The sequence below is a fragment of the Myotis nattereri genome (genome assembly GCF_964212035.1).
Source record: "Myotis nattereri genome assembly, chromosome: 12".
In the NCBI taxonomy this organism is placed as follows: domain Eukaryota; kingdom Metazoa; phylum Chordata; class Mammalia; order Chiroptera; family Vespertilionidae; genus Myotis; species Myotis nattereri.
Genome location: NC_138087.1, coordinates 38,806,392 through 38,820,118, shown reverse-complemented (window position 1 = coordinate 38,820,118; position 13,727 = coordinate 38,806,392). Strand labels below are relative to the sequence as shown.

At 41.3% G+C, this 13,727-nt stretch overlaps 1 protein-coding gene across 1 annotated transcript in view; it reads right to left on the bottom strand.

Annotated features, from left to right (window-relative positions):
* Window positions 1-13,727, bottom strand: part of PGM5 (phosphoglucomutase 5) — a gene marked incomplete at its 5' end in the record, with an annotated part of 164,129 nt that overhangs the window by 48,923 nt on the left and 101,479 nt on the right. Inside the window, one exon of the mRNA XM_081103133.1 lies at window positions 2,877-3,012. Coding sequence (XP_080959259.1) covers window positions 2,877-3,012 — 136 coding nt within the window. The remainder of the gene's footprint in view (window positions 1-2,876; window positions 3,013-13,727) is intronic.

The window sequence follows — 13,727 nt, the reverse complement described above, 5'->3', positions numbered from 1 at the left end:
GGGCTGAAACATGATTAGGCAAAAAAAATGTCTAAAAATAACACCAACCTCATTTCTTGTTATGAGGGTTAAATATGATAATGGATACCAAGTAGTTGGCACAGTGCCAGACACCAGTGCTTAAACTGCTAATTACTTTTATTCTTAGTCACTACCATAAAGAAACTGTAGAGTCTTTCTCAATGTCTGATGGCACAACCAGAATGTTCTGTTTAAGAAGCAAGCCCTTTCGATGGGCAGCTATGCTCAAGTGGTGGTGTTGGGACCTCATATTTGGGCTCCCTGTAACACAGGGGAAAATGTGAATTCTCAGAGTGAAATGAAAGAAGGAATATCTGAATGGTTGTTTCTACTTTTTTCTACCCAATATTTTTAAGTAAAGATCAGGGTAGTAGCCAAAATTCAGAACATGAAATGATACCATGTCTAACAATGGGACCCCTGAACCTATAACCATATCTTTTTTTCTCTCCTTCCTAACACAAGGTGTGCCCTCCCCAAACTCAGAAACAAAAAAATATGGAACTCAGAACATTCTTTCTCATCATTGCATGCATTCTGAGCCTAGATTTTCTTAAAGATAGTCTTTTGGGGAAGGTAAAAGACTAAGCAGAAAGGGGTGGGATGATGGACCAAGTCTACAGTGGTCGGCCAACTACGGCTTGGGAGCCACATGCGGTTCTGTGGCCCCTTGAGTGTGGCTCTTCCACAAAATACCGACTTCTGCACATGGGCCACGAAGTTTCAATCGCACTGTACATGCGCGCCCCCGCATGTGGTATTTTGTGGCAGAGCCACACTCAAGGGACCACAGAGCCGCATGTGGATTGCGAGCAGCAGTTTGCCAACCACTGGGCTAAGAGAATCTCTTAGGAGATAAAGAGGCATTGAAAGTGATTCAGAAATTGAGAAAATTCACTAACATTGTAACAGATCAAGTCAGTCTATGGCTGAAGTCATCAGACCAGCCAGCCAAATGCTCATCGTCATACACAAGCAGGTCCTTCCCCTCTGACTACAACCCCCTCTGACTACCCCATCACTAATACATATTCCAGGGAAGAAACCTTTAAATGAAGAACTGCTGGGGTCAATTCACATAAGGAAAATAATTTGGGTTCTCTGATACAACTTCAGACTCAGTATTAATGAAACCAAAATTGTTTGACTATCTCCTCCCCACTAAGAAAACAGGCTAGAAACCATCTTATTTCACAAGTACCTTTCAATTTGCATTAGCTGGAGGCTGAAAGAAATGTTCACCTTTCATTCTACCTTTCCTCCCTCTGTCTTTATCTCTATGATTTTTTGGACAGAACCTAAAACATAAAACAGTGTCCAACAAGAATTCAAATCTCCATTGCTTTATATTCTCTAATATGGTATTGGTTATGAAAAAGGTAATTATCACGTAATCTCTTGGCCACAAAAACGTGAACTATATTATATACACTTATCATAACACTATGTCTTCAAAACACTGGCAAAAAAACTAGATAATCATTCCACAAATTATGAGAAACACATCCCTCTCTCACAGCAATCTCACTAAGCCAGAGGTTAGCAATCATGATATATTTTATCATGTTGGACTTTTAAAAAACAGCTTTATTCAATTGAAGGATTTGCTGTGCCAATTAGCTCCTTAGTAGGCCAAGGAAAAGTCCATAAGAAGCAGGGTTTTTGGGCACTTGTTAGAAATACTAGGGGGTAAAACAAGTTCCCACCTGTCTTGAGAGTCCTTATTTTACGACACAATGAATAATTTGAGATGGTTTGCAGACTCTTACATCCTTAGCCTTCTTGACTAAACAGGAACCAAAAATATTATGGCATTGTCTACGTTTGTCAGAGCAACGTAGTTTCTTTCACTTTAATGAGTGCAATCACAGGCGTCCTTATTCTCTGGTATTTATCTAAGTAAATGACCTCTTAAGAGAAGAAACAATCACCTTATAAGGGAATTCTAAAGCTTTCTTTCTGTCCCTCAAGCTCTTGAAACACAATCAAACATCCAAAGGAATTAACTATTCATAAGCAAAGCAGATGAGCCACAGTCTGTTTTTAATAGAGAGCCTGTAAGACTACCCAAGAATTCCCTTGCTCCATCCCCATGTTCTTTCCTAACACCCTTTCCTACCAGTTTCCTCTGAACCATGGCTGAGTACTAGCGACACACATTTAGCAGGCAACCACACAGCGAGAAGACTGTCCCCTCACTTACTTCAACAACAGAAAAGTGGTAGAGACCCCCAACCCAAAGCTTTTAGCCACTGACCTTTTCCCTTCCTCCTTCCCAGGGTAGTATTTCCCTTTTCTGTGCCTCCTTTTATGGGATAAAACCTTAGCAAAATCTAGGACTTCCGAATCATGTGGCTCCTACAGAGGGCGCCACTCAGGCATCTCAGACATGGCGTGGACCATTAGTGGGAGACAAGACAAAGGTAGGGAGAGGCTTACGAAAGCACCCTGCCCTGTCCCGGCTTCTGTCTGCCTGCCCCCCTCCCCGTTTCTTGATAATTATGGGTGGAGAGCCAACAAGAAAAGCCCTTGGTTTGACTGTACAACCTATGAGTACCAAACAACTTTCCAAGGCTCTGCAGTTCAGATTCCCTCTCGAGATGACTGCCCCCCTTACAGGCACTGATGGAAAGATTACAGAGGGATGGCACAGGGAGAGAGGAAATCTGAACCCTCCAGTTTGGTAGTCCTTGGCTCCACCCCAACCACCTCTCAGGGGTTATCCAGCTCGATCCTCTGTGTTCCTCAGATCTTCCTCAAAGATGCCTCCTTCTTAAGGTCCTAGGCCACCAGTTCTAGAAACCTTCTCTAAGAGTAGTTCCCAGTGTCCACACAGAGACCTTTACCCTTCTCACCTGCAATAGTAGTGGCGGCCAAATTTGGCCCAGTGATCTCGAACAATTTCCTCTACACTCTGCTTCCGGGCAGCGATAATGGAGAGCCAGACCAAGACAGCCCACAGGCCATCTTTCTCCCGGAGGTGATCGGAGCCTAGGGGAGAAAGAAATATTCTGCTGAGGATTGTTCCTGGACTAAATAAAGTAAAAGCTAAATGAACCAGGAAGACCAGTTAGCAATTGTGACATTCAAATGGCCGGATATATTTATTCATTGTGTTAAATACATGCTCCATAATATACTTACATTTCAAAAAACATGTAACTGAAATTCAAATAACATACACTAATATTTTAAAAATCCTATGGATTGTTGAAAGGAGCCAAGTTGACAGCACACTTGTCCAATGGTATTATTCATTCAGTAATTATTTGGTGATTTTTACACTATACTAAGCATTGGTGCAGGCACCAAGGACACAGAAGTGACACTCATGAAGCTGGAGACAGGTAACAAAGAAGAGTAGGCAGATTAAAGATTTGATCTCACTAAGATCAAATATAACAAGATAACAAGATGCATCAAATAAGGGCAAGGGCTCAGAAAAAAATGAACTGGGTGATGATGTCAGAGTGTGACTGCAGCAAAGACTGCTTTAACTATAATGTAGTTTACCTAGAGTAGGGTATAATGGCACCCCGCTCCCCCAAAGACATGTCCACCCAGAACCTTTAGATGTGACCATATTTGGAGAAATAGTCTGGCATATATATTAAGCATCTTGAGATGAGATCGTCCTGAATTATCCAGGTGGGCCCAAAATCCAATAACAAGTATTCTTAGAAGAGGAGTCACAGAGAGAGGCAAAAATGGGAGTTATGCTGCCACAAGCTAAAGAATGCATGAAGCTACCAGAAATTAAAAGAGGCAGGGAAAGGTTTCCCCCCTAAAGCCTTCAGAGGCAGCATGGCCCTACCAACACCTCAATGTTGGACTTCTGGCCTCCAGAACTATGAGAGAATAATACATTTCTATTGTTTTAAGCCACCCAGTTTGTGGTCATTGTTATTGGAGCCTTAGGAAACCAGTACAGGTAGTCAGGGTCAGCCCCCTGAGGTGATGACCTCTGAGCTTACACCTGAGATGAATGAGTCAGCCAAGTCAAGATCTCAGTTCAAAGCATTCCAGGCGGAGGCACGGCAACCATAGTCCTTGAGGCAGGAATAAACTGGGAAGCTTAATCCTACAGCTATTTATATAGAAAGAGATGCAGTTCATATTGTGGTATTTACAAGAATGAAGAGTACAATCTGAACAGATAGCTTTCTGTACAGAAAGAATCCAGAAAAATATGTCATAGGCCAATTATAAGCTCTCTCTGATGTGAATAAAGCCCTGAATACAATGGAAGATGTTACAGTATGAGAAACGAGGGAAGACTTTGGAATAAGGATTTTAAACCAAACTCTGCTACTTCCCAGGTGTGAGAAGTTCTTGCAAAGATGTTTATCTTTCTGAGCCCCAACTTCTCATCTGTAAAATGGAGACACCAATCTTTCAGGGTTGTCGTATCAATTTAATTAGGTTCAGAGGGCAGGCTCTCAAGTCAAATTGTTCATATTCAAATTCTGGCTCAGCTATTTACCTTTGTGTGCCACTCTGTCATCATCTGCAACATAGTAATGACCTTCACGCCCCCGGGGTTACTGTCAGGATGAAGCGACTAAATGTGCCTAGGTATTTAGAAGAGTGACTGGGATGTCACAAGTGGTTGCTGTTGATTTTGTTGCTGACAATTGACTTAAAGCACTGACATTGTACTGAGTCCTCAATACACACTTCGAGGCAAACTGATCTCAATTATTCATATAACTTTATCCTCTGTCTCTGGCAATAGCAATATCTTAAGAAGGGAACGGGACCAGGGAGTGGACCATTTCTTCTTGCAATAGAGCAACTACAGCAGACAACGGCACTCTTGGGTTTCAGGGCTATGAAGCATATAGAGAAAATAAAAAAGGGAGACCTGGTGTTACAGAGCCATTTAAACCTGGAAAACGCTGCAACAATACTTAGTTAAGTTAAACATCTTGGACAATTTCTTAGTGAAGCTTTGCCCTTCCTGCTACAATTAGTGTTAAAAAGTAAATGTTTTTCCTCAAAAAGAAAAACATATAACCTTGAGAGGGCAGTGAAGATATTTAAAGGAAAAGGAATGTCTTCTACACGGCTGGTGGCAGCTGCCTGTATACTGAGACGACCCTGGGATTTAATCATCACACCATGGAGTAACTATAGTCTCATTCAGCAAATTCTTTACGCTGCTACAAAAATGGAAGGAGACTGAAGGTGTTGGGCTAGCTCCAAGGCCAAGTGCCGCCCCCCCCCCCCCCCAAAAAAAAAAATCTAGAAAGCCTTGCCCAGTGGAATAATTTTAAAACCTTTTGTCCTTTTATAGCTAAAAAATCCTTTCATTTACTGGCGAGAGAAAAATACCCTTTTGTTCTAAAACATGGGCTTTGCATACTTTGCATGTCCAGAGGGATTACATTACCTGGAGATACAGCCATTCGATGCTATTAACTGTGAGATAAAGTGTCATAATTTAGTGGTGAAGAGACATAAAGTTCTTTTAGCAGGATTTACAAAATCTCTACACCTCAACCATTTGTTTCCCACTGAAAAGTGGATTGTGAGTTGGATGGGATATACTTGCCTACAAGTTATACATTTGCCAAGATTCCTAAGGGGCCAGTGATCAAGTAAAATTAACTGTGCTCTTTACAGCTTTTTGATGTGGGGATAGAGACACTGATGATGGTGCAATTACATAGATGTTTCCACTGGATTCTCTGTGTGCTTTGGAGGGGATATACAACAAACCATTAACAAGAGTTATCTCTGAAGTGGTAGATGCTTTCCTTCTCCTTCTTTTGCTAATACCATATTCACATTTTAAAACATTACTTCCATTTATGGTATCTTACGGAATTAGTGGGTTATTAAAGGGATCAGTGCTACTTATGAACAGGTGATGAACTTTGAACCTACTGATCCCATTTCTTAGTTTAACTAATATACCTTTGTAGAGCACAGAGGCTGACTATGACCCCCTCCCCGTCCTTGTGGGGCTCACAGGTCTTAGGATTAGGATCAAGGATGTCCTGTAAGGCTTCAGTATCACATGGGATGTGAGGACTGGAAGGAAGGAAGTCCACGGCTAAGCTGTCAATGTTGACTTTGGGGAAAGATGGGCTTGGAGGACAGGCCCTGTTTATCTCACAGAAAACCCCCAGTAGTGAGAACAAAGCTTCAGATTCACACCAAAGCCCCCACAGCCATGTGGAGAGGGTATTCACCCAGCCTGAATTTCACCCCTTTTTTACCAGGCAAAATTCTAACATTCTGTGAACAGTTAAAGAGTTCTTTGAGGCCCTGGCCAGGTAGCTCAATTGGTGAGAGTGTCATCCCAGTATGCCAAGATTGTGAGTTCGATCTCCAGTCATGGCACATACAAGAAGTAACCAATGAATGCATAAATAATGGAACAACAGAAATAATGCATAAATAATGAAATTGATGTTTCTCTGTTATGTCTTTCTCTCTCTCTAAAATCCTTCAATAAATAAAAAAGAGCTATTTGGGGGGAAAAAAGCAAATAAGGTATTTCTTTACTTCCTCACTTCATATGTTCATATCTGCTTTGTCTTTAAAACATGAGATCCCAGAAAAAATTATTCTACTGTAGCATTTATACATATTGCCAGTACAATTTTTAATAGACTATTTTTAGAGCAGTTTTAGCTCCACAGCAAAACTGAACAAAAAGTACAGGTAATTAGCATATACTTCCTATCCCCACACAAATACTACCACCCCTACTATCAACATCCCCCAATTGAGTGGGACATCTGTTATAGCTGATGAACCTACCCTGACACATCATTATCACCCAAAGTCCACACTTTACATTACAGTTCACTCTTGGTGTTGGACATCCTCTGGGTTTTAACAAATGTATAATAACATGTATCCATCATTAGGGTATACAGAATAGTTTTACTGCCCTAAAAATCTTCTGTGTCTGGCTTATTCATCCTTCCCTCCTTGCTAGCCCCTGGCAACCACTAATCTTTCTATCATTCTTCCTAGTTTGGCTTTTTCCAGATATTTATGTAGTTGGACTCAAAGTATGGAGCCTTTTCAGTTTGACAGCTTTTACTTAGTCATATGCATTAAAGTTCCTCGATGAATTTCAAGGTTTCATAGCTCATTTTTTATTATTACTTTTTAAATGATAACTCTCTATTTTACTTATTTTATTTCTGTGGGGTTTTTTGTTAATCCTCACCTGAGGATATTTTTTCCATTGATTTTTAGAGAGAGTGGAAGGAAGGGAGGGATGGAGAGATAGGAAGAGAAAGAGAGAAACATCAATGTGAGAGAGACAGATCCATTAGTTGCCTCCCCTCAGCATGTGCCCCAAGTGGGGCCAGGATCAAACTTGCAACCCAGGTACATGCCCTTGACTGGTAATAGAACCTGTGACCCTTCAGTTCACAGGTCAACCCTCTAACTACTGAGTCGCACTGGCCAGGGCTCATTTCTTTTTAGCACTGAATAACATCTGTACAATTTTTGAAGCTTGCTTCCTCTGGATACCTGGCTGGTAGTGTAGCCAGAGCTTGCCCCTTGGTTGAGGACACTGAAAGGAGCTTTTACCTAGACTCCCAAAGCCTCTAAGTACCACTCACACTCACCTGGACAGAGGCCAGCCCAGCCTGAAGCTCACTCAGACTTACTCTGAACAGCCCAGAGAAGCAGCTGTCCCCACCCAGATACCAGAAGGAGGGTGCTCAGCTCTTTCCTGACTCCAGCAAATTGGTACAAAAGAGGGGGTCTATTTTTTTCTCATCAGACACAACCCCTGTTCCCCCTCCACCCAAATTAAGCTTTGAATTTTCTCAAGCTTTAAAGCCATTATTACTTTGAACGAGGTAGTATACCAGTAAGTATGGTGACCTCACAAAAGAAAAGGGGGGAAATAAAAACAGTACTCAGTCATCCGTTGGCATTTTTAGAGAGAGTGGAAGGAAGGGAGGGATGGAGAGATAGGAAGAGAAAGATTTTCAACTGGAAATCCCAGCATGGGCCAATCAACTCAAATAAACATCGCACATGTTACTAACCGATTACCTTATCTCAGCAGACACTCAGGTCAGGACAGTTTGGATCTGCCAGTTGGGAAAATACAAATCATTTTGCACTTGCTGTCGACTCCAAGCTGGAACATAGATTAGTGGTTCTCAACTAGGCTGCATTAGAATCACCTAAAGACCTTATTAAAAGATACCAATGCTCAGAATTTTTGGCAATGAACCCAGGCAGCTGTATTTATTTAATTTCCTTGAGTGATTCTCACGGGCAGTCAGGGTTCAAAGCCACTGCTTTACATGAAGAAAATTCAAAATGTCCCCTATTAAGTGCAGATAGCTTAGGGGTAGTGAATTAGACCTCTTCCTCTTTTTGTTTAAATTTAGTGTTGAGGAAAAATAGCCACTGGTCTCTAGTTCAATAGATGCCACTGGCCTTGCCCAGGTGGGTAGCTCTTTATGGAGTCAGCTTCAGTATCATGCCTGTCCTTTTCATCTAGGAAATTGTGAGGGTTTTGTCAATTTGGGGGTCACCAACTCATCCTGGTCTGCCTGGAACTTTTCTAGTTTTAGCACTAAGCATCCCACATCCCAGGAAACCTCTCAGTCACAAGCAAGCCAGGATCGTTGGCCACTACTCCCTCCCTCCCTCCCTCAAAGAGGTTCCTGGTGGTGTTTAGGACATGTGCACATTCAGCACAAACCTTAGCACACACATTTCCTGGAGCCAGATATGACAGGAAATACATATACAAAACTTGCTCCTGAAGCAGAATTGCAAAGTGAGATAAATTCCATTCTTAGAAGAGTAATAGCAAAGCACCAGGCACTGAACTTAGTATTTTAAACATCTATTATCTAATTTTCACACTCTGATAGCTCTTTTTTACAGATAAAAGATTGAGGTTGGGCACTTGTGTGAGGTCACATGGTGACTAAATGGTGGAAAGAAGACTGAAGCCTGGGCAGTTTGGCTCAGACATCTATGACTTTCCCACTACTAGAATAGCCGGGCAAGGACCACAGGCCTGAGATGCAATAAAGCAGAAAGCCCTTCTGAAGATTCAGGTAGTAAATTTGCATTTCTTCCTTCTCACACTAAACAAGCTGGAAAGTTGCCAAATTTCCCTTTACTTCTCTCATATCAATGTACCCCCTTTTCATGTGCAAATCAAGGTTTCATTAATTTGCAGTGAAATTCATCCCATCCTCTTTTTATCTACTCAAGACAAGGATGTTTTTTAAAAAAGAGCAGTTATAAGGGGAAAGTTGGAAGACACATCTTGCAAGTGAATCTGAGATTGGAGAACATGCTAAAGAATTGTAACAGGTTTTTGTGTTTTTTTCCCCATGTCTCAAACCTCTTAAGTTTAGCTTTTAAAATCTGGCCAAAAAGCAAGACTCAGGGAAAAGTCATTTTTCCATACATAAAAATAAATGTGTGTTTTTTTTAAAATAAGTGTACTAATATTTTCACCCATTGGAGAACAAAGTGATGCTGCTTAGAAGCAGGTCAGAGCCAGTTGTCAGCTCAGAAAGGTTGTACTGCTAAAAAAGGCAGTAACTGACAGGTGCAGCTAGTCCTGTGCTGTGAGCAATATAGCTCCCAATAATAAGACTGTGTAACAATAAATTTGATGGTACTCATAAGGATGATGATGATGATAATAATAATAATAATAATAATAATAATAATAATAATAATGCTTGACACAAATATGCTACAGGACTTTTAGCTAATATCCTGACTACAGCAACACCCTGTAAGCTCCCTGAGGGAAGAGCTAAGTCTCTTTTAAGTTTGCTTTAAAAAGAAGCACCTTTTTGATGTTATCCCAAAGAGTCTGTTTTCACTTCATTTCAGTGGTCTAAAAAAGATAGAGCCTATGTCTGAAATTATGCACCACCCTATCCTGGCCTGGCTCATAGGAGGTGTGCAGTAAAGGTTCGCTGAATGGATAAATGAGTGAGTGAGTGATATAATGCATTAGATTCACTCCTCACTAAAAGAGGCTAGCTGGAAGCAACATGGAATATTCCATTAGAAAAATCTTCACAGATCATCCCACTAATGAGGAAACAGGCCCAGAGAAGTTAAGCAGTCTTTGTAAGGTAGCTCAGCCATGAAGAGGAGGAATCAAGATTGGGGCAAGGTCTGTCTATTCCTGGTGCTGTGCTGTTTACATGACACCAGTCTACCAAGTCCCCTGGGCATTTTCTTGAACAGGGGCAAAAGAGTACTGTGGAGCCAGGAATATTAAGTTTGAATCCTGGCTCTGCCAATATGATCTTGCCAATGGCTTGACCTTCTTCCCTAAGACACAATGATCTCATCTGTAAAATGAGGATTAGTATGGTCCACTGTTGAGAAGTCTCAGTGAAATAATGTGCAGGAGGCCCTAACCATTGTATCTGTCACTAGAAAGTACTCAATAAATAACATGTATCAGCACTATTTCATTAACACATGTCCTGAGGCAGTCAAGCCATCCACCCCAGAGGAGGGGAAGACATTAAAATATTGTGGCTGGCTAGCTGACACACTTCTTTCACCTGAGCATTACCAGTACAGGAAGGTTAAGGGACAGTGGGACCTCCTAACTCATACATCCCATCTAGTTTCTTTGTCACCACTGCTGATGGGGACAACACAACTCTAAGACAGGACATACAGTGTAAGAAATCTCTCCAGTAGGTTTAAGGTCTGCACCACAGGGTTGAGGACCTGTCACTCTATAGTCTTTCTATAGTGGGACCACCTAGAAACCATCAGAGAGCAGGTGGAGGAGCCTCAAAGCATGGTTTCAGGGATTGCATCTTAAATCCCAAGGGGAGGGCCCCATTGTTACAAGTCCCTTGTTAGACATGGTGAGAAGAATCAGTCTGTTTGGAACTCCTCAATTTGTAGCAAAGGGCCATGCTTTCCCAGGATTCCCAGTCCCAGAATGCACTGCTAAGTGTGGACACAGCCTCAGAGGCCCCGTCCTTTTGTTTCTGCTCCACACTTAGGTGTCAAACCACAGCCTCCCTTGCCACTTTTCATCAGCTTGGAGAATGAATTGAAGGGCCAATGGAACTGGAACCATGAAGACCCCATGGAAAGGATCTTAAGTGCTAAAGACATTCTTCCCACTCTAGGAGGGAGGTCTGTTTCCCAGGGTTAATAGTTTGTAGAAGGCCCAGAAGGGAGTTTCAGTTTCCGAACTTTACAGGATGCACTTGGGGATGTCAATCACCGCACCTCTGTGCACTGGCCCAGCCTAGATAAATTGCACATGTGCACAGCCTGTTTCAACCAGCCCTGCGGAGACTCTGCTTCCCTTAGCGCTGATGTTGCTTCCCCAGGTCACATCTGCTACCCAGCCAAATTTACACCAACTGACCGGGAATAAAAAAAATGTGGTAGAACCTCAATAACCTGGAATTCACAAGCACATGGGCCTCTTTCTCTAGAGACTTGGACAGATATTGAAACAGCCACATGTAGAGTTCATGATCACTGAGATAGGGAATGGACTAAAAAAATTTTCCTTTATTTTACCTTTTTAAAACATACAGTATTTAATAAAATAATTGTATAAATAAGAGACAGCTAAATGTATTCAATATTTGTTCAACAGCACTACTCTGAATCTAATGTTTTGCTAGGCTGTATATAGTCCATGTGTAAAATATAAAGAAAGAGGTGTGACCCTGAAAGTGTTATAAACTGTGTAATTATTAGGGGAAATAAAAATCCATTCACAAAACAACCAGAAAATAAGTCAATAATATAAAACATAATACAACAGAGCTGAGAATGTCTATGCTAAAGGCCACAAGAATTTAGTACATACAAAAGAGATCACTAAAGCTGAAACCTAACCCACCTCTAAATATGGCTATTTACAGGTAATTGTCAGCAACCACCACATAGGAAATAATCAAGGTAATAAAACAAATTACAAATACTTAACAGTATCTGAAATTTAAAATCTGCTCATTAATGCAGTTTTCTTGAAGAAGTCTTCCTAGAAGTGTTTTGTTAGCTATTAATTTGTTCTGATAATTATATGATGATTAAAAATATCAAAACTTTATTTTAAAATTTTATATAATTCAGTTTTTACTGTAATTCATAACATCCTCACCCTCTCCCAACTGGTATTTATTTGTGTGGCTTTGTTTTTATGAGTCCTCCCAAATTTGAGATATGCTAATGCCCAGATCTCCAAAAATACATTCACTCAAGAATGATAAAAATATAACTACTAATAATGCAAAGAAGAAATACCAAAATGAAAAGTTTGTTTCTTCCTTCCTTCTTTCTTTTCATTCATCCACCTTCCATTCATTGTTCCAGCCTTTCTTTCATTCTTCCTTTCCTTCCTTCCTTCCACCTTTCCATCCAACTTGCAAACACTCAAAGCCTGCCATATAGCAAGGAAAAGAGGTGAAGGAGAGAAACATGGCCCCCATCCTCAAAGCTTACAATTTCTGCATGGCAAGCAGAGGGATCCAGCAAATCTTAAAAGACTAGAAAGATGCTTGAGATTTCCTATGACATGGAATACACACATACCCAATGCCTCTTGCTTTTGTGCTAGAGACTGGGAAAATAGCCAACTTCAAGAGCACCAGGCTGTACTCGAGTTCAGAGTGGAAAACTCGGTGTGACAATGATGGACAAGTCATATTGGTACCAGTAGACATGGATTAAATTCCAAATTTCCAGAAAAAAAGATGGATGTTTACAAAAGGCTTAGCAATACCTCTGCACATATAGTGCTCATCTAAAAAGATTATTATCATTGTGAAAAACTCAGCAGAGGAAAGTCTCTTTCAAATAATAAAAATTGTCTTACCTGATTTTACTTAGCAAATTTGTGTGGCAAGTGATATTAGCTTTTAAAAAATCTATATATATAAAAACCCAGTGACTGTTACAGTGGAATGACCAAAATAACCGGTTGCTATGATGTGCACTGACCACCAGGGGGCAGATGCCCAATGCAGGAGCTGCCTCCTGGTGGTCAGTGCACTCCCACAGGGGGAGCGCCACTCAGCCAGAAGCCAGGCTCACAGCTGGTGAGTGCAGTGGCGGTGCTGGGAGCCTCTCCTGCCTCAGCGGCAGCACTAAGGAGTGGCAAGCCAAGTGGTAAGGAGCGAGCAGGCGGGTGGTTAGGAGCAGGCAGGCGGGTAGTAATGAGCAAGCAGGTGGGTGGTTAATAGCAAGGGGTCCCAGACTGTGAGAGGGCGCAGGCCGGGCTGAGGGCCCCCCCCCACACACACATGAATTTCGTGCACTGGGACTCTAGTAAATTATAAAAGTAACAGTAATACTCAAGATGGTGGGCAAGGTTGGAGCTTTACCAGGTATTCACAAAACAGTAATTATTCAGTGTTACCTGTAAAGGGACAACCTCTGGCCTATAACTATTCATATACTCCCCAAACTGTATGACTTCTTAGAAAACGGATAATGATGGGAACCAGTAGCACATCATCAACAAATGCCAAAAAACTTTAAAGATTTTGGTTTTCATCTTAAGTTTAAGTATTTAAGTACATCCCCTTTTATATATGGAACAAGCCCAGATTTCTTCAAATTCAAAACTTTAGAAAAGTAGCCTGAATGTCATTGAGATTAACAGTGTCCTTACATTGAAATCTGAGGATTTATAAAATACTAGAGGCCCAGTGCACAAATTTGTGCACGGGTGGGGTCCGAACGGC